At 34.5% G+C, this 25,465-nt stretch overlaps 2 protein-coding genes and 1 long non-coding RNA gene across 6 annotated transcripts in view; 2 read left to right on the top strand and 1 right to left on the bottom strand.

The window, feature by feature from the left end:
- The window catches only part of LOC105424067 (uncharacterized), a 42,705-nt gene extending 32,069 nt beyond the window's left edge, over nucleotides 1-10,636 (top strand). Inside the window, exons 8-10 of one of the 3 annotated variants that reach the window (XM_089083718.1) lie at nucleotides 3,735-3,920; nucleotides 7,244-7,328; nucleotides 9,851-10,636. In XM_089083718.1, the coding sequence (XP_088939844.1) occupies nucleotides 3,735-3,920; nucleotides 7,244-7,328; nucleotides 9,851-9,920 (341 nt within the window). In that variant the 3' untranslated portion in view covers nucleotides 9,921-10,636. Of the gene's footprint in view, nucleotides 1-3,734; nucleotides 3,921-7,243; nucleotides 7,329-9,850 lie in introns of those variants that run through there. The other 2 variants (XM_089083720.1, XM_089083719.1) reach the window with 2 other exon arrangements.
- Nucleotides 10,637-10,908: 272 nt separating this feature from the next.
- Nucleotides 10,909-19,911, bottom strand: l(2)k09022 (HEAT repeat containing 1 homolog l(2)k09022). Of its 2 annotated transcripts, XM_011634105.3 has the most exons (10): nucleotides 19,756-19,911; nucleotides 19,365-19,513; nucleotides 18,452-18,746; nucleotides 17,804-18,170; nucleotides 14,233-17,523; nucleotides 13,407-14,087; nucleotides 12,914-13,231; nucleotides 12,366-12,814; nucleotides 11,538-11,988; nucleotides 10,909-11,209 (listed from the first exon to the last, which is right to left on the bottom strand). In XM_011634105.3, exons 2-10 carry the CDS (start codon nucleotides 19,504-19,506, stop codon nucleotides 11,039-11,041), a joined length of 6,165 nt encoding a protein of 2,054 aa, XP_011632407.2. In that variant the 5' UTR covers nucleotides 19,507-19,513; nucleotides 19,756-19,911; the 3' UTR covers nucleotides 10,909-11,038. The 2 variants fall into 2 exon arrangements, with proteins under 2 accessions (XP_011632407.2, XP_011632408.2); XM_011634106.2 differs by lacking the exon at nucleotides 19,756-19,911 and having other exon boundaries at nucleotides 19,365-19,716.
- A 364-nt stretch (nucleotides 19,912-20,275) lies between these two features.
- LOC148934770 (uncharacterized) overlaps nucleotides 20,276-25,465 on the top strand; it is a 91,957-nt gene continuing 86,767 nt past the window's right edge. Inside the window, exon 1 of the long non-coding RNA XR_016141026.1 lies at nucleotides 20,276-22,038. This is a non-coding gene — a long non-coding RNA (uncharacterized LOC148934770). The remainder of the gene's footprint in view (nucleotides 22,039-25,465) is intronic.

Genomic DNA, 25,465 nt, shown 5'->3' with positions numbered 1-25,465 from the left:
GAATTTAATTACAGCATACAATAGATATGCAAGAAAATGAAAAATAATTATTTCCTTCGGTATTCTTATTACTAAATGATTATTTTGATTAATTAATCGAGGACGAGAATGTGGTTTTACTATGATATATTCGGTGATTCTGGAACACTCTGTGTAAACGGCAGTATTATTTATAGTCATCGCGCAGCGTTTGCTCGCGAGTAATACGGCAGTCGAAGAAAGCGACGTCTTTCTTCGTCGAGTGGAAATTAGTTTCAAGGGAGAAGCAGAGGAGCGAGGTTTCCCGAGAACGTCTTCTGGTAAACGCAATCGCGCCTCGGTAAATATTAGCACGATTCGATAGAATCGTCAGTTCTACATTAGCAGCTTGGACCAGCTGCGTCGGAAAAGTTAGGAGTTTGGTGGTGCTCGGGTTAAAAGAGAATAACACTTTACAAATTTTGCACAGAGAAAACAGAATGAAACAAGATAAAATCATAAATTACATTTTGTATTCTAATTAGTTAGGACAGAATCGCTTCAGAATCGCTTCAGAATCGCTTCAGAATGTCAGAGGATTAATCTCGGCATAAGGTAAAAGATATTTTTCCACGAAAAGAATGATTCTACTAAAGCACTTAAGAAGATTACGGATAATCAGATACAGATCTGAGAATAATTTTGTTGGACTCATCATAATAATCATGTAAAATCATAAGTACGATAATAATACTGCAAAAAATGTTGATGATATTCCAGCAACCAATTTAACCAGCTTACGTAATTATTTTATAGAATTATTTGATAAATAGAATTATTTTCAAACCATATTTTTAGCTCCAGCAAAACGTTCTTTACCACGTATTTATGACTATTTAACCAGCATTACAGCACATTTATTGATTCATACGCTGTTCTGAATTATTAAATAAAAGTTGAAATCACCACTTCACCACATTTCCTAATTCTGAGATAGTAACAAATAAAAATGAGAATTTATCCTCGTGTTATTTCCGAAATGGGTCCCGTGAAAAATTGATGTTCTTTAAGCAACAACGAACTGTGATAATTTGCAATAAAAGATAAAACCTTTTTTTTTTTTTTTTTTTGGGTGCTGTACCAACTTATCACCCATATGTGATATAACGCGTCAAGATTGCTCTTATCGGGAAACGAAGTTTGTGCAAGCGCTTTGTTCGCGATTCCGCTATTTGCTAAAGGGACTTGCGCGTGATTTCGCAGCGGTTTTCCTTTTCTCCGGCGAAACGGCGCCGGCGGTGGCAACTGGGTGGAGAAGACTAAAATTTTGCGCGCAATTTCGCAATTTGCCGGGGAAACGAGGAAGAAGGATTAATTCACGTGGGGCACGTTCCGCGCTAACGGTAACGTTAGGAAAAAAGCGTTCTGCCCGGAGGAGGTTCTTTTTTGCGGCTCCCTGGAAATAACGACGGATGCGTGTTGTTGTTGTTGTTGTTGTTGTTGTCGTAAACGTGTTTTATGGGCGGTCGCCCCGGATGCGGCGCGGCTTCTCTCTCTCGAGAGAGAGAGAGATCGGCGGAAAAACCAGCGCTCCAGAATCAGAGATGGGAGATATGTAACGGTACGTACGAACTCGCGAGCACGCCGCAATCCGCGGATTCGCCTGTGTGGAAATTTCGCCTGACGAAGTCGGAGAAATCGTCAGAGTATAAGTTCGTTTAGTAATATTAGGTCTCGCGAATTGCTCTGAGTTTTAAGCAAGAGCACGCCGATCATCAGATAAAGCGGTACGTCGATAGAACATTGTGTCATATTCAGGAAAGAGATGACGGAGAGGAGAATTTAGACATGCATGGAATCTGTAAATTTTTTCCTAAAGGGATTTTGTATGATATAAACCATAACTGTTTTAACTTTTAAACTTTTATTCGTTTTTATACAACTCTTATTTTGTGTCTGTTGATAATTTTATTTAATGTCACTTTTAAATTTTCTTGAGTGGGATCTGATGATACAAATATAACTGCTTGACTTGCTTGAACTATTTAATTTATAATTGTTACTTTGCGTTTTTTGATAATCCTATTTAATATCATTTCTATAATTAAAGTTAAATTAATTTTTTGCATTGAATAATAGAGTATAATATATTATTATTTTAACATATATTTTAATATGGAATTAAATATGATATTAAGTGATAAATATATGTATATTTTAAATATGATTCTGAATGACACACACACACACACACACACACACACACACACACACACACACACACACACACACACACACACACACACACACACACACACACACTAAAATTTGACCAAATACAGATCTGAAAATAATTTTGTTGGCCCATCAAAATTATTTTGTAGAACACTTAAATATGAAGATAATACTGCAAAAATGTTGAATCTTCTAACAATCTTCTAACAATTTAAACATCGTATATGATAATTTTGAAGGCCAACAAAATCGTTTTCAGATCCGTATCTAGCTAAATTTTTAGATTTACCAACAAAAGTGTTCTTTCCGTGTATTATAAAAATATTAAATGTAGGATACACATTTAATTGAAAACGATATGTTATGTATAAATGTTATTTATTTATGTTATATTATATTCTACGTTTAATATTGATAAATCAAAATAATTTGCTATTTAACAAATGAACAAGAGTGTTGAATATAAATTATAATAATTTTAAAAGTAATTTATAATTATATCATTATTTAAATTGTCAGAGAACGATTTATTTAATTAAAAATTAATTTTAGAGTAATTTTAAAAAGAAAAAACGTAATTTTCCATTCATATTTTTTTTTTTTTTTTTTTTTTTGAAAATACACAATATTGTTAAACGAATACATATTTAGTGAGATTAAAATGGAGTTAAGTTGAATGGCTTTCCGATAAAGCAATGTATTAATGTTAATTGTAGAATAGTATACGCAATCGAGATACTTCAACGCGATTCAAGAGTGATGACGATTTTTGACTTCCCCCCCGTAGAAACCGCGACCCTATCGATCTGTAATGAAGCACCCCTACGCAGACCAGTCGCTTATTCCTCCCCTTGACCGCAGGGAGAATCGTCAAGATCGATACCGAGGTCTTGCAATGATCCGTCCGATTTTGTGTCGACCGCTATTTCGAGATATCGATGCTTGTTGTCCTATCATGCAAATCCGGATTACATCATGTATGTTCACGGCATTATTCCGAACTTATCGACAACATCACTCGAGACTGCAGGATTTATGTAGCGTTACAATGGAAGATTATTTGATAAAATACGCAGCATTTATTTCTCTTTTGCATTTACAAAAATGCCCCTTTTATAGTTATTTCAATATTTATACAAAAAGTCGATCATAGAGAATATTTTAAATAATAAAACTAAAAAAATCTTTAGTTTATGAAATCTTTATCAAATATCATGGAGACGACGTAGATCATTATTTACCTATAGAATATTTCCCATTCTAATTTTGGTGTTTGTATCATTATAAGAAAATTTAATTTGCTAAATTTGATTAACCTTGATTTAAAATAAATCTTTAATTTTACGTTAACTTTAAAACGATCCGTAACGTAACGAAAATTCAAATTTTATCGGAAAATTTATGTTGGAAAATTAATTTAATGTGAAAAATTCAATCAAACGAAGATTTTAACAAATTTTCTGAGTTTCGATGAAACTTTCGCCAATTCCTTATTTTGTCGATCAATTGCTAAATCTCCGGAACTTTAATTTTGCTCACAGCCACGTCAGCGGTGATTGTGAAAACAGAGAACGAGCACCATCATCTAGCGAGCCTGTCCGGGGACAATATCCTTGGGACGGGGGTGAGAATAGGACGCGGCGAGGACGCAGTCGCGAGTGGTAGCATCAACCCCGTTATGGATTCGGCGCAATCGGCCATGATGAAGCAAGCCGACTACGTCGTAGGTCAGTGAACTGAATTCGCGATTTTTTCTCCTGTAAATATGACGGCAATTTCATTCGATTCGTATACAGTAAAACAGTAATCCGATCTTAATCAATAGGATAATCGCGGATCTATACTTGTGCGTTATGTAAAGCGACGCGAGGGGGTGTGCTTGGTGAATTTGTGAATATGCAAAAGAGTTTAGAGTTTGTTGCACGTAAAATGGAGGCTCTTCTCTAATAATTTTATTTAATTTTTAATGATATAATTGCGAGGAAATTCTTTGAGGTTGATTTTATAAAAATAATAAACTTTTTTATGTAAAAATAATTCACGTGTTGGAAACAGTGATATTAAAATTCACGGATTTTTATATTTGACATGAGAAATAAAAATTTTTTTTAGAATTAAGAATAATAATGAAAGATAATTTTAAACAAATCTCTTCATATTTTTCCTAGCATAATAATTTTGTACAATAACAATTGATTTTTATTTCTACAAAATTATATTGATAAAATATAATTTGATTATTTGAATTCGACAAATTGACGAATTTCACGAAAAAATTTTGAAAAAGTTAGAAAATGAGTTTTTTTATCTCTTTATATACGAATAAGATTTTGGAGATTTTTATTGAATCAATATAAGATCAAAAAATTCAAAATTAAAATTTTTAATTCTATCTACACTCGATTTTTCGAATGAAATCATATTTCACATACAATAATCTAAATTAATAATCTAAATTATTGATAATATCAGAAACATTATCCTAGGGAGATAATTAAGATTGATAAGTGATAATAAGAATAAAATAAAATTAGATGAAAAAAATCATTTAATCATGAGTGAGTGATAAATACAAAACAATTTCTCATACAAAGCGCATTAGTTTGACAAGTTTTGAAGTAAAGCTCTTAATTTAGTGCAATTAGCTTTGAGAAGTCTAGTGACCTGGCCTCGCTAATAACACGATAAGAGATGTTCTTTCAAACATGATTACGAAGGCACGTAGCTCGTAATCGGTGTTTTTGCATGATTGTGACGTAGAAATTGCCTAGCTATAATAAGATTGATATCGGAGTACAATTGCACTTACTTCAATGATATTTATTGCAGAAAATGTTTGTTAAACTCTTTCAAAACAAAAAAATTGGAATACAGTGGAAATGATTATTGTAGCTTAGAATGAACTTCTAAAAAAATAAAAACTGTTAATATTGATGCAAATATTAGCATATTAATAATTCTTTTTATTGAGTCTTTTCAAATGATAATTTTATTCTTATTTTACGCATATATAAATATTACGAAGTAAAATTATACATTTCAATTAATATGATTACACTACTTTATTTTATAATATATTAATAACTGTTATAGTTTTACCGTTTGAATATATTGAATGATGAGTTTTATATTAGTTGATAAAGAATTTTTATTTCCTGTATTGTTTTTGCTTTTGATTTATAGTGATTTATCTTCATTTCAACTCATTTTCAATATTTCCAATATTTTAATATATTTACTAATTGGGATAATATAGAAATTTAGGATAAAAAAATATTTTTTTTTAAATAAATAGCTATTATATAATTATTTCTACTATTTTTTCTTTAATTGAATTTTAAAAATAAACTTTAATTGCAGATAACGTCAATACATACATCTAATCTTTTTTTTTTTGTTTTGACATTTTTTAATAAATTCTTAGTATAACGAATAAATTATTATCCAAGAATTCATGACTAATTTTTTTTAATTAATTGTGTATAAAAATTACATCTATATAGCATTCTTGATTGAAGATAATAAGATAATTTTTATCATTGTTATGAAAATTGTACTTACGTAAACGTTGCATGACATACAATCATTTTTGTAATGTTTGTCCTATCTTTTTTTGCATCATATAATAGTTCAATCTTTTTATCGTTTTATATCAGTAATTTATTAATAAATTGCTTTTAAATTTTACTAATGTACATGTAATTGACATTGTAATTGACATTCTAGAATCGCTTGAGAACTAGATGTAAGGTCGCTAATGTAATCTATTGAATATATATTGTAGTACATTTACATTAAATGTAAAACACGCTCTAGCAGATGTTTTAACGTGTACAAAATGTATAACGCAAAATTGAATGATTTTTCTTTCCTCATTTTGGAATGATGACGTCTGATTCAGTCTAGAAATATGTTGAATGCTAAATATGCTAAACTATTATTATCTGCAACGAGTATTGATTTACGGCCGAGTCACTTGACATATCGTTTAATTTATGAAACGAGTTACGTTGGTAACGGCGACGTGACAAAAATATCGAATTATAAACGAACAGGCAGGAAGCACTTTATGAAAGAAACTTACTTCGGTCAGTTACTCGCCGTAGCGTCCAAAGTTCAGTATGCCACAGTTGATGACGCTCAGCGAGAGATGACGTGGATTCAAGGCGGATGAGACAAGTCTTCCGCACGATTAATGCTGTTGTCAATATGAATTTTCCATATTCTCCCAATATATGTCTTTATCCCACTTCCCCGTTGCTAATAAATTAGTAGGATTATTTATAGTATAAAATATATTTATAGATATTAAAGATTTAAAACGTCATTCCGATGTAATGCGTATGTGCAATTTGTGTGTGTGTGTGTGTGTGTGTGTGTGTGTGTGTGTGTAAAAATTACGCATACGTATTACATTGAAGTGATACGTTTTGAAATAATATCTATAAATATACCTTATATTAAAAATAATTCTGAAAACTTTGCCATTTAATTACAACGATGATGAAAATATTATTTTAACAATGAAAAAAGATTCTGTCGTAATATAATACGATACTTGAATTAATTTTTAATATTAAACATAACAGAATTATGACAGAATCTCTTTTCCTTGTTAAAATAATAATATTTTTATCATTGTCGTAATTAAATGGCCAATCTGTCGGATATCAATATGAATATGTCACTTGTTATTAAACAAAAGTATCAAATATGTCATTTGTTGTTAATTAAATATTATTTTCTAATTAAAAATCTATCTGGCTTGTTATATCGAAATGTCTTTAGACATAAATATTATCTATATGACTGATTCATTTTATGCGTTATGAAAATATACATCACATACACGAATATTCATTTTTCACTTTTAATTTATTCGATAATGATTATCGCACAATCAATAATTTTATTAGTTAAAATACTGACAGCAGTTCGCGATGTGAGAGGTTCTGAACGCGCGCGATCAAAGTGTATCCCTAAATCGAATCAACAAGATGACACAGCACGTTAGTCAATCGATATTAATCAAATCTGAATTATATTACAGACATTGTGCTGCCAACAGTCCTAATAGCTTTGCTATTCATCGGCAATGCGATCATCGTTTATATCATCTTCCAGTTTAGAAAGAGGTGAGTGAACTTCTTCATTGCATTTCGCTGATACAAATATTTTTTGCTAAATAAAATAAATAATAGACCATAATATCACAAAATCAGTGATAACGTGGATGCTTTGACACGAACGAAACTCGCGACTTTTATAGAAAATACTTGCTTAGTAATATAATTAATAATAGTTTATATATAATTAATTTGATGAAAGCGTAACTGACAAAGATGCAGTATTTTTTGAATTTCTCAATATATATATATATATATATATATATATATATACTAATATTTAGTGAATTTTTTTAGGAAAATACATATACATAATTTTATAAACGTATCACAGACCTAATTAATTTTCTGTACTTTCCAACATAGATACAATTCGACACAGGTTTAGTTATGTCATCTATTGTCCTTATTATTTATGAAATATTAAATAAGAACAAATGATAACAAACTTAATTAGACTTATAGGAAAGCATCTTTTATCGGTTAAGTGACTTTTAGAATTTCTAATATAATATAAAACTAATTTAAAACTAAATCATATTATTTTGTTTTTCTTGTCCATTTTCTGCAAATTATAATTTTTGAAATAATGTTATGCATGAAATGAAGCATTTTCAAATAGTAATTAATACTTTTAATTAAAAATAATTAAGAAATATGAAAGATGATTATTTTTAAGTTTTGCAATTGACAATTCTTAAATTTAATCAAATGATAAGTTAAGATTGAAGACGATGAGATTCTTAATTAATTAGGAGGATAAAAAATTTTTGGAGACTTGAAAACTACGCTATTCTATAATCGATCAACGCGTTAAAAAAAAAATATATTGAATAACAAATAAATGATAATCGCTCGTAGATTATAACGTTTCATCATGATCCGATATTTCAGAATATCGATTACGTCCGCCAAGTCTAGTGCCTCTAATGCGGAGTTTTTGTTGTTGTCGAAATTTATTCGAAGATTTTCATTTTTTTACGGGCTTTAGTTTAGACGGGCTAGGAAAAAAGTTTCATGATCGCTGCCTAGAATTCGATGACACGTCGAGCGGGGGCACGTGCCACCTGCTCGCCTACCTGCTCGCCTGTAACTCGAATGACAAAGTCAGCGCGCCCGCCAGACGACGGAAGGCACACTGGAAAAAAAAAAATAAACACAACGCGCACCACGCGGCACCAGGCAGCTCGCTTATGTGACACGACCAAGTGTAATAATGTAAACATTTGGCGCGCCGCGAGAGATCAATGTACGTCCAAATATCCGTCCTGCGATATGTACATACATATTTATGTGAAACGTACGCACACTTGGATATTATTTTGTTTCCCTCTTGTTTCGAGTTAAGCTTTTCGAACAACGAGCGAGCCTGCCACCGCACATTCTCGCGGGCATATGTGTCGGGCATTAATTCGCATTAATTCGCGAGGCATTTTGAGGAGGCTTAACGGAATTGTCTAGTTAGCAACTAAATAGCAAACTCGACAATCGTTGCGATCTGATTGATATGTGAAATTACCGGATGCAAATCACCGGCTGCACTCGAGAGATTGCGTTCTACGTGAATAGAATGGATATTGACGTTAAAATTAAATACTTTTAGAATAGAAATTCCTGTGTAAATTTGTAAAGCAAGTTAAAACTTATTAAAATGCAACATAATGCAAATTTACTATTTTTTTTTATTTTTTTTATTTTTTGTATAATTTATTATAACAAATGTCCGCATTTAAATCTTGTAATAAAATTCTTTCAAGATACTCGATTTTTTTTAGGAAGATCAAAACGTCAGATAAAATTACGGTGTTGTTAAATATAACTTTGAAATAAATTTATGTTGTCGCGCGCATTTTTAAAGAGCAATTAATATTTGGATACTAACGCTCTGGATTAATCATTTTGATGAAGTATAAGATTTCTTTTTTAATTTACAAGTTATATATAAATATATACTGCTAATTTCGCCGATTGATGGGTTGTTTTATAAAAGCAAAATTGTCAATTTTTTTTTCTAAGAAAAAATTTCTTGTAAATTTCTTGTAATTTTTCTAATTTTAAATTTAAAGGCAAAGTTCCAATAAAATTCCATAAACTTCCCTTATTTTCAAGAATAAAATTTTTTGAAAACTCCACTTTTTCCAGGAAATATCCTAATATCCTATTTATATATGACTTCTGGATATTATAAATAATTTATATATGTATATAAGAAAAAGGAAAAAGACATAAAATAAAATGCGAAAAGTATATAAAAATAATAATGCTAAATTAATAATAATGATAATACGAAATTTTTATCATGGAATTTTATTATATAATTGCGTCAAAATCTTGAAGAAACTGCACGATCTGAAGATTTCATTAAAATTATTAGAAAAAGATTTTAGTTCTTTCCTCTTAATATTTATAATATTATTAAATGTTTGTAGCAATACATGATTTCGGAAAAAGAAAATTTTAATTAAATGATATACATATAGTGGCATGGAAGACACATAAATGCATAAATAAATCTTTTCTTTGCATTTCAGAAAACTTTCGGCCACGACACATGTTGAAGAGATGGCCCTTCGAGGTCCCACCGATGTGCCCAATGTGTGATGTCAGGGGCCCAGGCTGATTGCGCATATGACCACTGGTATTGACGAGAAGTCACCAACGTCTATGTGGATGCCTGAAGCCATCACGAAGATGCCACAGAATCGATCTCTGAAGGATTCCAAAGTTCTCACGATGATCCTGCGCAATTAGCTAGAAAGATACGCCGGAAGAAGCAAGGAAGACACATCTTTTCGCAGCATTCGATGGCGAAGGTGCATCTCGCCGTGCATACAGCACAGAATGTGGCTGCAGCGATTCCGAAAAATCTTCCTCTTGCATTATCGTCCACATTCACTCGGGGAAATTCGGAATCGGACGATGCTACGCTTAACACTAAGAATGCGTGGAGAGTATAAACGGAAACTTTGCATTTCTTTTTTTCTTCGTATATTTAACGCTAAGCGATTGATTGCCATATTGCATTAACAGCAAATTCTTGAGCGTTTGCTGTATTTGCTTATTTCGAAAAGTGATATTTAAAAATCGCTGCGCATAACGTAAAATACATTGCTGAAAAAAGGCCCAGTGTTCCCACTGAAAACGTTTTAAATATAAATGGACTATAAGGGTTTCGATATCATGCAACTCGTGAGCCTATTATGTCATGACTTTACATACGCATATTTACTCTGTATTATAATGTAAGGAAATAATATATTCTATACTTCGTCTAAGATTGTAGATAAGTTAAAAATAAATCAACGTTTTTGTAATAACATTGTCAAAACTTTCGTTCCAAACCTATCTTTCTTACCTATTTATCTTATTTACTTAACTCTCAATAATTTAAAAAATTTTTTAAAACACTACGAATCTTTAAAACACTAAAAGAAAAATTTGTTTTAATCAAATTATTTATCTATTTATTTTTTTTTATTTTTATATTCATTTTTTGTGTTTTTAATATTTTCTATTAAATCATTTCATTATCTTTTATACATTATAATAACGTTACAAATAATTAATAATTTAAATAAAAGTTAAAATGTATTTTTAAAAAATTCTTATACATCCTTTATTACAAAATAAATGTTTTCATTACAAAATGTAATTATATATTCATATTTTCACTATATATTCGTATTTTCACTATATATTCGTATTTTCAGTGTTAACACTTAAAAATATTTTTGTAGAGGCTCTCCTAAAATTTCTTCTAAAGTACGAACAGCATTCTGCGCACATTTTTCCGTTGTTTCGTCTTCGTCTTCTAACATCTCTGCCAAAAACGGTACAGTTTCCGGCAGTAATGGCATAAAATCTTCGCCAAGTTTTCTTGCGATTTCCACCTAGATCGCAACAGCAAATAATTGTCAAAATATAAATAAAAATAATTTGAAAAAGATTGAAATAAAGAAAAAAAAAAAACAACACGCACAAATTTGATCCGTTCATAAATTATAATCAAACACAAGTACGTATAAGTTACACAACTAGGTTTTAATATAAAATTAATTCTTCATTTAATTCTACTTGAGATATTAAACACAATAATCGCTCATTATGCGCAGAAAATATTTCACTAAATATTAAAGCAGTGAAAAAAAAACTTCTCTGCACAGTATTTTATGATATCTAAATTAAACTGACTAAACTGATCATCATATCCGATCTTACCAGTGCATTCAAAGCGGTGCTCCTGACATAAGGCTTTGCGTGCCTTGTCTTTAGCAATGTTTGGTAGACTAGTTGTTTATGTAATGAATCATCGGGAATCGCGCTGGCAAAAGAAGCTATACAAGGTACGATGAGCCGGCTGGCCCGATTCTCGTACTCTTCCCTTGTGCCCATTGTGTTTTCCACCTGGTCCACTATCGGCTGCATGAGAATCTCAAATCGGTCCTGACTGACGAAGTTGTGTGCATCGTATCCGAACACTCGGTGAAGCGTCAGCAGAATCGCTTCCACTAGCTCGATTCTGCTCAATTCATCGGGAAGCGTCAATTCCTGTGTAGTATCTGTTACGAATGTATTGTTACTGCTTAGCAACGATGCCGCGTGCTTTAAAAAGAGCCCAGCGAATAGGACAAACAAAGACTTCAAGCACTCTGCTATATTTGCCGATAATCTAAAAAGAGAAATTAAATATCATATCTTTTCAAGAATCGATGTTGAACAAAAGTTATTTTTTATTAATTTGTTATGTTTTAACGAATTAAAATAATTTCTCACACTTGTATTGTATCGAGGAATAGACATATTTTTAAATTTATTTTTATTATAACCGATCTCCAAAATAAAGATTCAATTATTAAAAATTAAAAGTCGTTTTCAATTGTTATTATTGTTTTAATTATTGTTATTATTGTAATTATTACTAATAGTTAAATGTTTAATTGTCAAACAAAGTGAGAAAATTGGAAGTGAGAATTAAAATTATCTTGAAATAAGTAGAGAACTATAATTTAATTTAATGGATTAATTTTATCATTATCTTTTTCATACCTGTAGAAAGTTATATTTCGGTGTTTATGTTGCGTATCATTCGCTGCCCATCCATAGAGCTTACCGTACAATGGTCTAAATGTAACTTCACTCAACTTCAAGACTAGTGACACGAATGCCTTACTGGCGCTCTCCTCAACCGCGACGATGTCTTTCAAGGTAATTTCCATGTTGTCATCCGTCCCTATATCATTTTCGAGGCTCTCGCGAAATTGAAGAACTTTGAGGAAGAAATCAGCGAGATTATCAATCTCCACTTTCAAATCTGCTGGCTGCACGCTGTCAAAGGACTCAGCCAGTACACTCATCAGTGATGGTATACACTTGTAAGATTTGTCATTTAACAGAATTTCATAAGTCCTGTTGATAGCCGGCAATAATACGCGTAGAGGTATGCAACTAGATAATTTTCGTGTCGTCGCCTTCAAACGTGAAACTACGACACCAATCTGCAAAAAACAAGTAAGCAGAACGATTAAGCACAAGAAAAAAACCCAATTAGCATTTTTTCAAAAAGATATTATTAACTATTAAAAATCACGAAATACCTTGGAATGTTCCGTGTCGGTGTATAGAGAATTTAGCATTGTTAATTCGGACAAGAGTTGATCTAAGTAGAGCGATAAGAAGTTTCCTAAAGACTCCACTATTTTCTGCAAAGCGCTCACTATACTAATGACTATCACATCCGGCACGTTTTGATGACAATGGGTCTTTAGTAATTTCAAAATTGCTGGTACGAATTTACTCAGCGAGTGCAAAGCATGCGTTCGCATAGAACTGCACAGTTCCGCGACGCACAATGCTGCACTGGCTAATACTGGACCATCCTTCGACCGCAAAAATTCCGTTGTCATATCCAGGATCTGTAAATCATAAATATATCATAAGTATGTTGTAAACATAATTTTAACGAATGGTAATTAATTGTTCGTTCAATTCAAATAAATTGTTCTCCTAAAAAAGATTAATATATGACTCAAGACTTTTAGAAATAAGAAATAAAAATTTATGTTAAACAAATAAATATATTATACATACCGGTTTAAAAATGGCAGGATGATTACCAGCCAATAACTTCGCCAGCAGCTTCAAAGATATTAACACTGTCTGTTGTAGAATTTGTTGTTCCTGGTTCTCTGGAACTTTCACTTCAACATCGAGGAAATCGATCAAAGATTTGATCAAACTCAAAAGATTGACGTGATCCTCCTCGCTAAATTTTTTCTGAAGTAATCTTGTATTTAGCAATTCCAAAGCCTTCCTCCTCACCGATAACAGTTCATGTTTTAGTAAATTCTTGATGCTCTGCAGGAACAGAGCGTTCGGCAGCAGACTGTTCACCAAATCCAGAACGTCATACAAATTATGCAGTAACACCTTCCAGTACTTGGCGCTTGGCTTGCTCTGGTGCTGATCGGCGATCTTCGAAGTACTCTGAATTAAAAGGATCAATTCGACTGCTAGATCATTGTAGTACTGATTCATCTCACTCGCCTCATCCTGACTTAACACGGCCACGCGATTGATAAAGTCCTGAGACGATAAAAGATTGCTAAGAAACAAGATAGCCGTTATCTTGTAGAGTCGAAAGCTCTTAGGCGTGGACTTGGTTAAGTCATAAATATGCTTGTATTGGAACTTCATCGCCATTTTTCTACCTTGCTCTTCTTCAATATCGATCGGCAAGATCTTGATAAATTTGACCACTTCCACGCAAATCTGAAATGAAAATCAGAAAAGTTCAGTTTATTTCTGGATATATAAAATAATTCCCTTAAAAAAAAATTATAAAATACTACAGAAATTTTATAGAAAATTGTCACTTTAATGAATCATTAAGTTGAAATGATTTTCGATGACTTACCTGAAGCAATCGTTGCAGTGGAATTTCCTGAGACACCTGAAGAGCAAAATCCAATCGTTGCGAGGGATGCTCGGACTTCATTACATGGCTCTCGAAAGTCAACAGATAATACAAATATAAATAATTGTCGAGGAGTTGTAACAATTTTACGAAGAGTGGCATCCGCCTGTGCTCGGGAATATGTGGTAACGAAACGATAAAAATCCTTAGCAATTCGCAAGCGTGCGTCTCATCGTCGGTCGCATTCACGATCGGTACCATCGTCTCCAGAGTCTTGATAATGATCTGAATGGAATAGGCGTCGTCCTGTCGCACCACCGTGTTGCCCATGAATGTGAAAATGGGCATGATGTTGAAGAGAGCACGGCGCATATCCACGCTCCTCAGTAACTCGACCAGCACTAACAGCGCGTGATGATGCGTCTGCGGATTACGCGACGTTCTGATGCATTTGGTGATAAGAGCGATTTGCAGATCGGCATCACGCACCGGTAATTTTTTCATCATTAGCCGATGGATCGTCGACAAGATCAATTGATTCGTGTATTCAACCGGACTCTGTTCCTCCAAGCTCAGACAGATGTTCAGTAAATCGAACAGTACACCGTAAAGCAGCTCTTCACGTTGGATGTCGGTATGTTGCGCGAATTCCAGCAAGGCGACACCGCGCTTCCATGACCGACCGTGAACCATCGCTGGATGGGATAATTGGATCTGACTTTGCCGCTTCTTTCGCTTCGTCACACTCGTCGCTGTCGTTTCCAAGTCCGCCGCTTCCTTCTTGCCGCTCAGCTTCATCGCCTCCAACTCTGACGTCACGATCGCTGCATCGATGCGGATCCGACGGATCACCTTGCCTACGGCGGAAATCACATTACTAATTTCGCAATCAGTTGCCACGTCCAACACTTTGGACAGGATCCTTGCCTGGAGGTCGCCGGCATTCTCGAAGAATGTGGAATTAATCTGTCTTAGCAAAACAATACTCGGCGACGTTTCCTCGCCGGATTCCGTAACCGCGCAGGACTCGTATTCCAGAATGCTCGTCTCAAAGAGCAACCACACTTGCTCGTCGTTCAGAGCATCAATTGTGTTTCCGTTGAAACGCTGTAGTATATTTCGTAAGGCACTACCAGCCGATCGATTTTTTGGATTTTCCTTCAGTTTTTGTAGAAGTTGCAGTCCCAACGGAGCCAATCGCTGAAGGATTTCAGTGCTGTTAACATGTATCAGGATATCAAGAAGCTGCGATCTTCGATCTAAGGGAATCTTCGATGCTTGATCCTGCTGCATCACCACATCGAAGAGCAATTTCTGAGCCTGCTGCAATTTTTTGCGTTGTTTCACTTGATGAGACACATCCGGATCTGGAGAGAGAAGAATGTAGAGATGCAGTGAAAGTTGGTCAGGATCCTGGGAGATCTCCGCGCTTCTTTCTGCCAATTTCTGAAGCAATACGAAAAACGGCTCCGCGCTAAAGCTAAAAGTCTGTGTTAGCTTTTTCAAAATATCCAATGCCACCGTTCTGCAATTATTATTACGTCTTGACAGTGAAAGTAATAAATTGGTTACAAAATCCAAATCTTGAAAAGCCCATTGGACGGATTTGCATTGATTTAGCAACAGCAAGGAAATCTGCAGACAATGATAGGACGTCTGCACACTGACGGGTTTCACGTAGAGCTGTGCGAGGAAACAGATGAGATCTTTCACCGTGGCAAAGTGCAGCTGAAAGAAGATTTGTAGACATCTGGAATAATGTTTCTGCCAATGATGATTATTCATGCCTTCGATGAAAATTTCTAGAAGTCGTAAAATCAGATTGCTTCGCTCTGTGTTGTCGTCGAAGTTGAGTTTCGACTCGGATTTGATGTTCAGCCGCCTGTGTACCATTTCAAGAACATAAGTGCCTACCTGAAGAGGCAGGATTCCCTCAGATGTGAGCTTCAATGCCATTTGAATGTTGTGGCCAGTGATGTTATTACAATCGCGCAGCAATTGGACACGTGAATACGTCTTGATCATCTCTGTGGCCATCTCGATAGCCTCCCGTGCAGTTTTAGCCGGCATTGAACCCACAGGTACTCGGCAGACCGAACCTAATAGGATCATGTTGAAGAATAGAGATGCCGCATCACCGTGCGATATTTGTTGTCGCATGGAATTCATTATGCTTTCCGTGGGTGGTAGCAGTTCATAGTTCAGGATATTGTGGAAAGCGGCGGAAGACACCGCTTCGGCGTTTACCAATTGGGATTTATTGATATCTTCTATTACGCGTTGCATATACCAATTGTTCTTAGCGAAATTGGAGTGAAGAACCTCCATAGCGATTTCTACGTCTTCATCTGTGGCCGGGAATAGATACGGTAAAGCTATGATGAAGACGCTTGTATCGTCGCTCTCTTCGCAAAGCTCTAAAAGTATCTTCAAAGCCGGTTTAGCTAATGGTTTTCTCGATTCCGTGTGACATGTCGATAGCAGAACCAACAATTCATCAACGAGGGTGCTTGTGGGTAATAGGCTAATCAATTTCTTCGTGGGAAAAGACAGTAGAGTTTTTATAACGTTAACGTTACTGTCGCAGAATCTAGCCTGAAGTGTACTCGTCATCATATCGCGAAAGCTCTCGGGCACACTCACATTGTTCTTGGCGAGTATTTCGAGAGCGGTCACTCGTTGCATGGCGTTGACGTGTGTCAATTTGTTCAGAATCTCGACAGATTCCTGCGTGTCCGTGGTACCGAAAGGCCATGAAATGAGAAAATGTAACGTCTGCTTAGAATTTTTGTCATTTTCGCTCTGTTTCATCAAATTTTTTAGATATCGATCAAAACTTTCCGGATAACTATGCTCAAAGTTCTGATAAAATTTCGCCAAGAAGTCTTTTGCAACCTTAGAAGTCTCAGTCTTGAGAAATTCGCACGTTGATACATTTGATAAAATAGCATCCACCGTATCATCATCGAGTCTAATTTGTATCAGTATGTGGCCAATCATATTCTGCACACTGGTGGTGCTTTCAGGATCTTCAGCAATAATTTGGCAGGCAGCTTGAAGAAAAAGCACAATAAATCGTGATGTGTTAACCAATTTATGAACTGCGACAATTGTCTCGGGAAACCAAGGCAGGTCAGACAATTGGAAAACCAGTTCTCGCGGTACAACAGTCAATCGATTAATTGGTGTTTGATAGAAATGAAACAGTAAGATGGTAGCTTCCTTCTTCAGATATGTCTTTTTGAAAGTATTAAGCAATAACTTCTCTATAGTATTAGCCTTGAATTTCACCTATAAATTTGTTGTAACACAAAAAAAAAACAGAGTTAATGAATATTTCTATAAATTAAAAGATAAAAAAACATGCCTTTCTCTTCGCAAATATAATTTTTATAAAATAGTATGTAATTGTAATAGTATGTAATAGTAATCGTTTATAAAATAGTATAAATAGTAAAAAAAAAACATAAGATGAAAATGTAAGATAAAAAATTATGTTTTTAAAACATACATACTGTAAAATCAAAATTATTTATTTAAAATATAATTAAGACAGAAGAAATTAAGTCACCTTCATTATCAATAACGAAACGATCATATAACTGCTTGCGGCAAAATTGTGAATGGGACTTTTCAAGCCGTCAAGAAGAGTCTGCAGTAAGTGGTTCACTTGATTTTCAGTGACAGTAGACATTTGTTCGAGTACGCCTAATACTACAGTAGTATAACTAGCGTATAAGGTAGTCAGGCAAGATGCCTGATTAGAGTAAGTCTTTGTGCATTCTTGGACATGAGTGCATAATGTATTTAGGAGTCCATTGTCTGAGCACAAATGATTAACGAGAGTTGCAGAAGCTAGTGGCACTCCATGCTTCTGTAAAGGCGCTAACCAATGCCACTTGTCGGCTTCGTCTGATAAATCTATCAATTGCAGAGCTCTTAAAAATCAAAATCATAAAATTTTAATTAATTAAAATTAATGAGAATATGTATGAGAAAAATATTTTTATAAGTTAAAATTAAAATATTTTTAGTTTACATTATAAAATATAATTATTAAAGTGTAATATAATAATAAAAATTTAATAATTTCTATGTTTACATATAAATCATTTATATATATTCTGTGATATTCATAAAGTATATTGCCATTGTGTATAGTACTAATTTTTAAATCAACATTACGAATAAAAAATAGAGAGTTTTAAATCATACATACCTAACAAATATGCGAGTTTCATGATACGGCAGAATCAAAAGTATAAACTGATCTCGATTATATTGATGAATATGATATCTGAATATCAGCCATTCTAATGCCTTGTGACAGGCATTCAGTAAAAAATAAGGAGTTGCTAATAATAAAAATTTTGCAATATTTGCATCCAATTTCTTGTTCACTTCAGCATCTGAAACAGCTCTTTCAAAGCTTACAGAGCTCTGAGCAAATAATGTCGTTTGAAAATCATTAAAAAGTACAGAACGTTTTATTAATTCTTGTAAACCACTCTGACCTAGAAACAAAGAAAGTATAGGAAATATTAGGAATAATAAGAACAAAATAATTCTACATAAATATTTCTTCTTTTATAATTTAGCAATAATTCAAATTTAAATTTTGAGCTTAAATCACTTAAATTGAGATATCCTCTTTAAATTTATAAATATAATTTATATTTGTTAAACAAATTTAACTATTAAAAAATGTGATTTATCAGATAGGTAAATAAAAGATACATACTATTTCTGTTATAAATTTTCATAAAAATGTAAAAAATTTATATGATAAAATCTTTATACATGTTTATATTACACACACACACACACACACACACACACACACACACACACACATATTTACACACACACCACTACCACCACCACCACCACCACCACCACCACCACCACCCACATCACACACACACACACACACACACACACACACACACACACACATATATATTTACACACACACCACTACCACCACCACCACCACCACCACCCACCCACCCACCCACCCACCCACACACACACACACACACACACACACACACACACACACACACACACACACACACACACACACACACACACACACACACACACACACCACAAGCAAAGAGAAAACTAACCAATACTCAATACAGTATCTCTGTCCAAATTCGCAGCTTCTTTCGGATCAAACAGCAAGCTGGGACGTTTCTTATCCTGCAGCAACAAATTCGTCTGCGGAGTTCTCAGTTTTTTAAGTTGCGCTGCTAATGACGTCGTCATTGTGAATCTATAAACAAGTTGCAATGATAAAATGTAACCTCAAATGTTAACCTGTAAAGTCTGTATCAGACTACTGATTGAATTAGAATTTCATGAGTGCGCGAGTAAAATTCACTAAACTTAAAATTGATTTTTTTTCTAACTAGTTAAATTTCAATTTAATCTCTCGACCCTAATCTTTAGTTTGATACGACTTTAAAGAGTGTGCTACAAAGGTATCGTATTACGAGGGTTAGGTATAGTACTTACGAAATTATCTTTCTCCTGTGGCGGTCCCCCACTCACACAACTAGTACCTAGCAGAAACATACACGAAAAACCACCGTGGCCCGCATGGCGCAGTGGTAGCGCTCGAGACTCATACACCTGAGGACCTAGGTTCGACTCCCACCGCGGCCAACATCTTTTTTCCGTCACCAAAAATTCTTCATATCGTGGACAACGCTCCTCCAACACCAAGCCGCCACACTCCTATCACAACTAATTTACGAAAAGTTAATGTAACTTCTTCGTACAGCAGATAAAATTATATATATATATATTACAAATTATATATATAATACAAGATTATATACGAGATATGCACATTATTTGTTTAGTAGCGATTAACAGATAACACGTGCGCAAAGATAGCCATTTAAAGCAGAGCTGCCAATTCTATAGGTGAGATTTCACGTATCACATCTAGATATTTCTCCTACTCCTATCAGTATAGTTGAAAACAGAGCGGGAAAATTCAAATATCAATATCTCGCCGCTAACGTCTTCTACATTTTCATGTAGCGTAAAATATCCAGATATTGGATTTAAAATACATATGGCTTGTGTAGCCTGGTGCTGAAATTATAAATATTATAAGAAAATATTGAATTAAATTTTTGTAAGATTTTAGCTTTCTTAACTCCTCGTGATTTTATAACAAATACGTTTAAAATTTCTACTTAGAAAACGTTCATAAAATACAAAATAAATAATCGATTTTAAGAACACAGAAATTAAGCAAGACGTCAGCGCTCAATATTATTATTTATAATATTTAATTATTTATATTATTGGCTGCGTTCCAATATTCACTGCCAGTACTGAAAATATATATTTTATATCACGTATATTGTAGATTTTTAGTGCTGGCAGTGAATATCGGAACGCAGCCATTATATGTGTACTTAAATATTATAAATATTCTATTGTAATATTCTATTGTTGTCGATATGCCTACATTCGATAAATATATTAAAGTTTAAAGCCTATTCAAATAAATTTGTATAGATGCTATACACATATACGAAAAGTCAACCAATGCGTGTGGAATCTTATATTTTTATAAGATTGATTTTTTATCTCAAGAATCAATTCACTGGATTAATCGAAGCTGTAAGATCGATTTAAAAAATCGAAAATTGAAACTTTGCACGATATCTGCTGCCACAATAAGATAGCAAGCAATTTTTATCGATTTTTATCATATTTTTGTCATTATTCTACGATGAGAAGGTGTGCCGCAAAAAACTAAGCTTAATTGTGAAGCAGCAGCTTGAAATTTGCTGCGAAGTCACGATCGAATCTGCTGGCACAGTGCTGGTATTTTACTATTTGGATTGATGTTAACACGCGGCGGTTTCATCAAACGAGTTCCGTGTGGTTCGCACACGTTGGTAAATTATCGTTCGTATTTGTTTTCGCATGATTTAACTTTATCCTTCTCCGAGATGGCGGTAGCGTTCGAATTTTCAACGTCACAGAATTCACGTGATCCTACGATGGCACGTCGCTCGTAGGTCGCGCGATGCGCGCGGCATTCAAATTTTGCCGCGCCGGCCACCCCCGCCCCCTACTCGGTAGGACAGCCCAACCATCCCACTAGCGCGCTCACGCGGTCACGCCGCAGCGGCGCGGGTGGGGAGTAGAGGGACTGTTTGGCGGCGCATTTGTTTAGTTGCGCGCTGACAACGGCCGCGTCTGCACGTGATCGGTGTGCGCGCTCGCGTTTCCCGGAAGCGCCGCGCTGCCGGCGTCGTCGATCGCATCATTCGCACGTTGTCGTTGCCCTCGTCGTCGTCGCCGTCGTCGTCGTTGTCATCGTTGCACATTGACGATCTTCTCGCGTTCCACGAAAATTGCGGACGAAAATCCGAGGCCTCTCTCGTGCCGTGTCGGAAGTGCATCTTCTCACGCTACGTCGTGCTGTCCCGTCCTGTCCCGTGATCGTCGGCTTCTCGTTGCTCTTTTCTCTCTCTCTCTCTCTCTCTCTCTCTCTCTCTCTCTCTCTCTCTCTCTCTCTCTCTCTCTCTCTCTCTCTCTCTCTCTCTCTCTCTCTCTCTTGTCGCCTTATCCTCACCCTTCTTGTTCCCGCCACGTACTAGCAGTTGTCGCACGTGTGCTGTGTCCGCGGTTTGTTGACCGTCCAAATCTCACCTGTGATCACCGCCGCCACGCTGCGCCCACGCAACGCAACATGTCCACGCTGAGCGGGTGATGGCAGAGCGCAGAGGATGTCACGTCGCAAGCAGAGCAACCCCAAACCGCTAAAACGTGAGTTGCTAATATGTTGCTTTTATCACCTGGCTTATTCTTCCGTGCTTCTTGGTGACACGTGCGTGACGCGATCTGTCCGTCCGTCCGTCCGTCCGTTCGTTCGTTCGTTCGTCCGTCCGTTCGTCGTTGCCTAGTACATACGCGCTTTGACAACGCTTTTTCCTTCGCGCGTCGGAAGATTCTGTTACTCCCATGCTTGTGTCGTAGATTTGAATATCGTCGTGTGCGGACTCGCAAGAAAATGTAGGTAGCTCTCGTTAAATTTCGCCGAATTGATTTAAACTTTATTTTGAATTGAAGCTCAAGAAGGGGATGAAAAATTATGGTTCGGGAGAACTGGCGGTTTGAACGACCGGAATATTGCGCGCGACTGGCGAAAATGTTCGAAACTGCGACGTTTTGAGAATATCGAATTCCGAAAGTACCGTATCGAAAATCGATGTGCGACGCCTATAATTAACTGATTGTGATGTAAAATGTAGTAATATGAAATAATATTTAAATTACATAATATTATACACAATAGTGAAATTTAAAATGTAAGGTTGAATATTATTTAACAAATGAAATTATTCTTGCAAATTAGATTTCGCAAATTGCTAATAGAATTGTTATTTCTCTATTAGTCTTGATTTGAAATGGATCTTAACGATAGTGTAATTATTAAAAATTTCGACATGGAAAATTCCAGAGCAACTTGTAAACTGTTTGCAAAATTTGTAATTCCACCAAAAATGGACTCAAAAGTTTTCAAACTTGATACAAACTTTGTGTTGAAACGAATTACCAAGAAAATAAAAATATAAAACTTAATATAAAACTTAAAATATAAAACGCACATAAAAACTTTTGATTAACCTAAAAAAATTGCCATTTCTTTTTTCGCTCTCCCTCCCCCTCACCTTCTCTCTCTCTCTCTCTCTCTCTCTCTCTCTCTCTCTCTCTCTCTCTCTCTTTGTCTGTTGATGGAAGCAATAAATTCCTTCGAGAATAAATCAACGACCGAATAAATTAATTTGCAACGGTGGCGAAGGAGAACGAGTTCCTTGCGACAAAACGGTTCATTCAACATCTATCTTTCAGACCTGAGGAGACGAAAGATTAGATATAATTGTTTCGAAAATAGGAATGTTTAGCAAATTTTTTTATTGCTGTATGTATAATTTAGTATTATTTGTTAATCAATTTTTCTGACATCAGAATCTTGTAAATCTATATTTTAAGTTTCTATATCTGTAACTTTATTGTACAAAGTTACTTTTCTGTTTTATGCTTAGAGAATTTAATAAAATAATATTAATAGAATAAAAATAAGAGAATATAGAAAAAAATGTTAGGAAAATTATGTTAATTTATGTATTTATAAGATTTTATAAAGAATGAAGAAAAATCTAATTTCAATAAAAAATTTAGCTTGCTTATAATTTGATATTTTTTACGAAACACATTCTTTTTAAATGTTGATAATAAAAAAAGTAAAGATAAAAGTAAAGATAGTAAAGATAAAGATAATAAAAAAATATAAGATTGATATAAATACAATAAATAATATCGAGAGTACAAATTTTTATCTAACAAATTACATATTTATTTAGACGATATGATACTCAGATGATAATAGATAACTAATTGATGATGAAATATAAAAATATTCAATAAAAGTAACATTAATATTAATATTAATGTTATTAATATTATTATTTATATTACTAATTTATATTACTATTTATACTATATTATTATTACTATACCATTTATACTATGCTATTTACCATATTTATATTACTATTTATATTACTAATGTTATTATTAATATTATTATTATTATTATTCATGTTTATTATTGGTTTAAAGACATTCTAATAAAAAATTTTGTTAGTTGCCATATTTTTTTTAACATCAAAATTACATCTATTAATCTATTAATTTTAATATTAGAATATTAATCTTTTATAAAGAAAACTGTAGCTTATGAATATGATGGAAGAATTTATTAAGTTGTGGAAAGTCACGTGGTTTACAAGAATGTCTAAAATAAGAATTAAGAGAATAAAGTAAACCGACAAGTTGCGCGTATCCGAGAAAATACACGTTGATTAACGTATTTTATATTCTGTTTATGCCTCTTATCGTTCGATTGAGAATCGTGCGAATTTTTTGCTTACCTGATAACGTGACACGTTCGGTTGCCTGTCAGCTGACCTTTCGATTCTAACGAGTCTCATACTATGAGCACGCACGCGTTTCGACATGACAGATGTGACTATCGCGATTACGCGGATTTCGCGCGCTTGTATAATTAACTCTTCGACGAGGGGGGGGGGGGGGTGTCAAATCCTCGACCGTTTGTCCGACGCAGCTTCCGAATCCTACATATAGTATATTTATCTGTGCACAGAATTTAGCTATGCTTATAGAAATCTGGGAATCCTTAAAAATATGTCAGCTAATTTATTCGAGCTTGTATTAATTTTTACTTGTAATAATGTAATTTCGAAGAATCCATGAAATTTTAATTAAAATGCGTTAATTAGCTCGATACTCGGAAACTTTCAAAAAAATAAATAATCGTATTTACGTACGAATACGACGTTACGTAGTCGCGTAATTCTTCGTCCACTTTTTCCGAGTACGAAGGAAAGCGCGAACGGAAAACTCAATCGACTCATGGCTCTCACGGCTCATGATATTATTTCCTTCTCCGTTTCCCGCGAATCGTCTCTTGCCGATGCTCGCCCCTGTTCTTTTCTCGCATTGCGATCGCAATACGATCGAGGCCAGACGAGATCCCGGGCCCAGATCCAGTGTCTGGATCCTTTTCGTCGCCCCCTTCGCGACGGGCATACGATCTCGCGATCACGTGGCTCGATCACGAAAGTTGGAACCCACTTTCACGTGGCGGCGACTCGTCGGACCGGGTCCCTCTTTTTCTCTTTCTGTCCCCTTCTTCCCTCCCCCCCTCCCTCTCTCTCTCTCTCTCTCTCTTTCTGATACTTTGTTTCACAATATTCTCGTTTTGCGAACCCATTGATTTTGTTTTGAGGAAATCATTCGCGTCCTGTCACGACAATTTCTCCACAATGCTCTCTATTTTTTTCGCCGATAAATTTATCTTTGGGAAAAATTTTACACTGAAAAATTCAGGTCGATGGGGGGGGGAAGTCTTCGTGCAAATTTCGTGTTAACCATACAAAACTCTTAAAAAATTCAGATTTAACGTTGCAGTTCCGTAAAAGAAGTATTAATTTTGTTTCAATACTACTTCTCCATATTATATCTTACTCTAATTCAGAAACAGTTTTTAAACAAATTTTATTATGTATTGTATTAAATATCGCTATATCAACCTTATCAACACTAATACGAAAATTGGCATGGATTTTTAGCGTTCCAAAAATTTCTAGGATTATTTCCAGAGGTCCCT

The sequence above is a fragment of the Pogonomyrmex barbatus genome, unplaced genomic scaffold (genome assembly GCF_055798465.1).
Source record: "Pogonomyrmex barbatus isolate J1 unplaced genomic scaffold, ASM5579846v1 scaffold8, whole genome shotgun sequence".
Classification (NCBI taxonomy): domain Eukaryota; kingdom Metazoa; phylum Arthropoda; class Insecta; order Hymenoptera; family Formicidae; genus Pogonomyrmex; species Pogonomyrmex barbatus.
The sequence above is the reverse complement of the archived record's forward strand: the minus strand, read 5'-3'. Positions and strand labels throughout refer to the sequence as shown.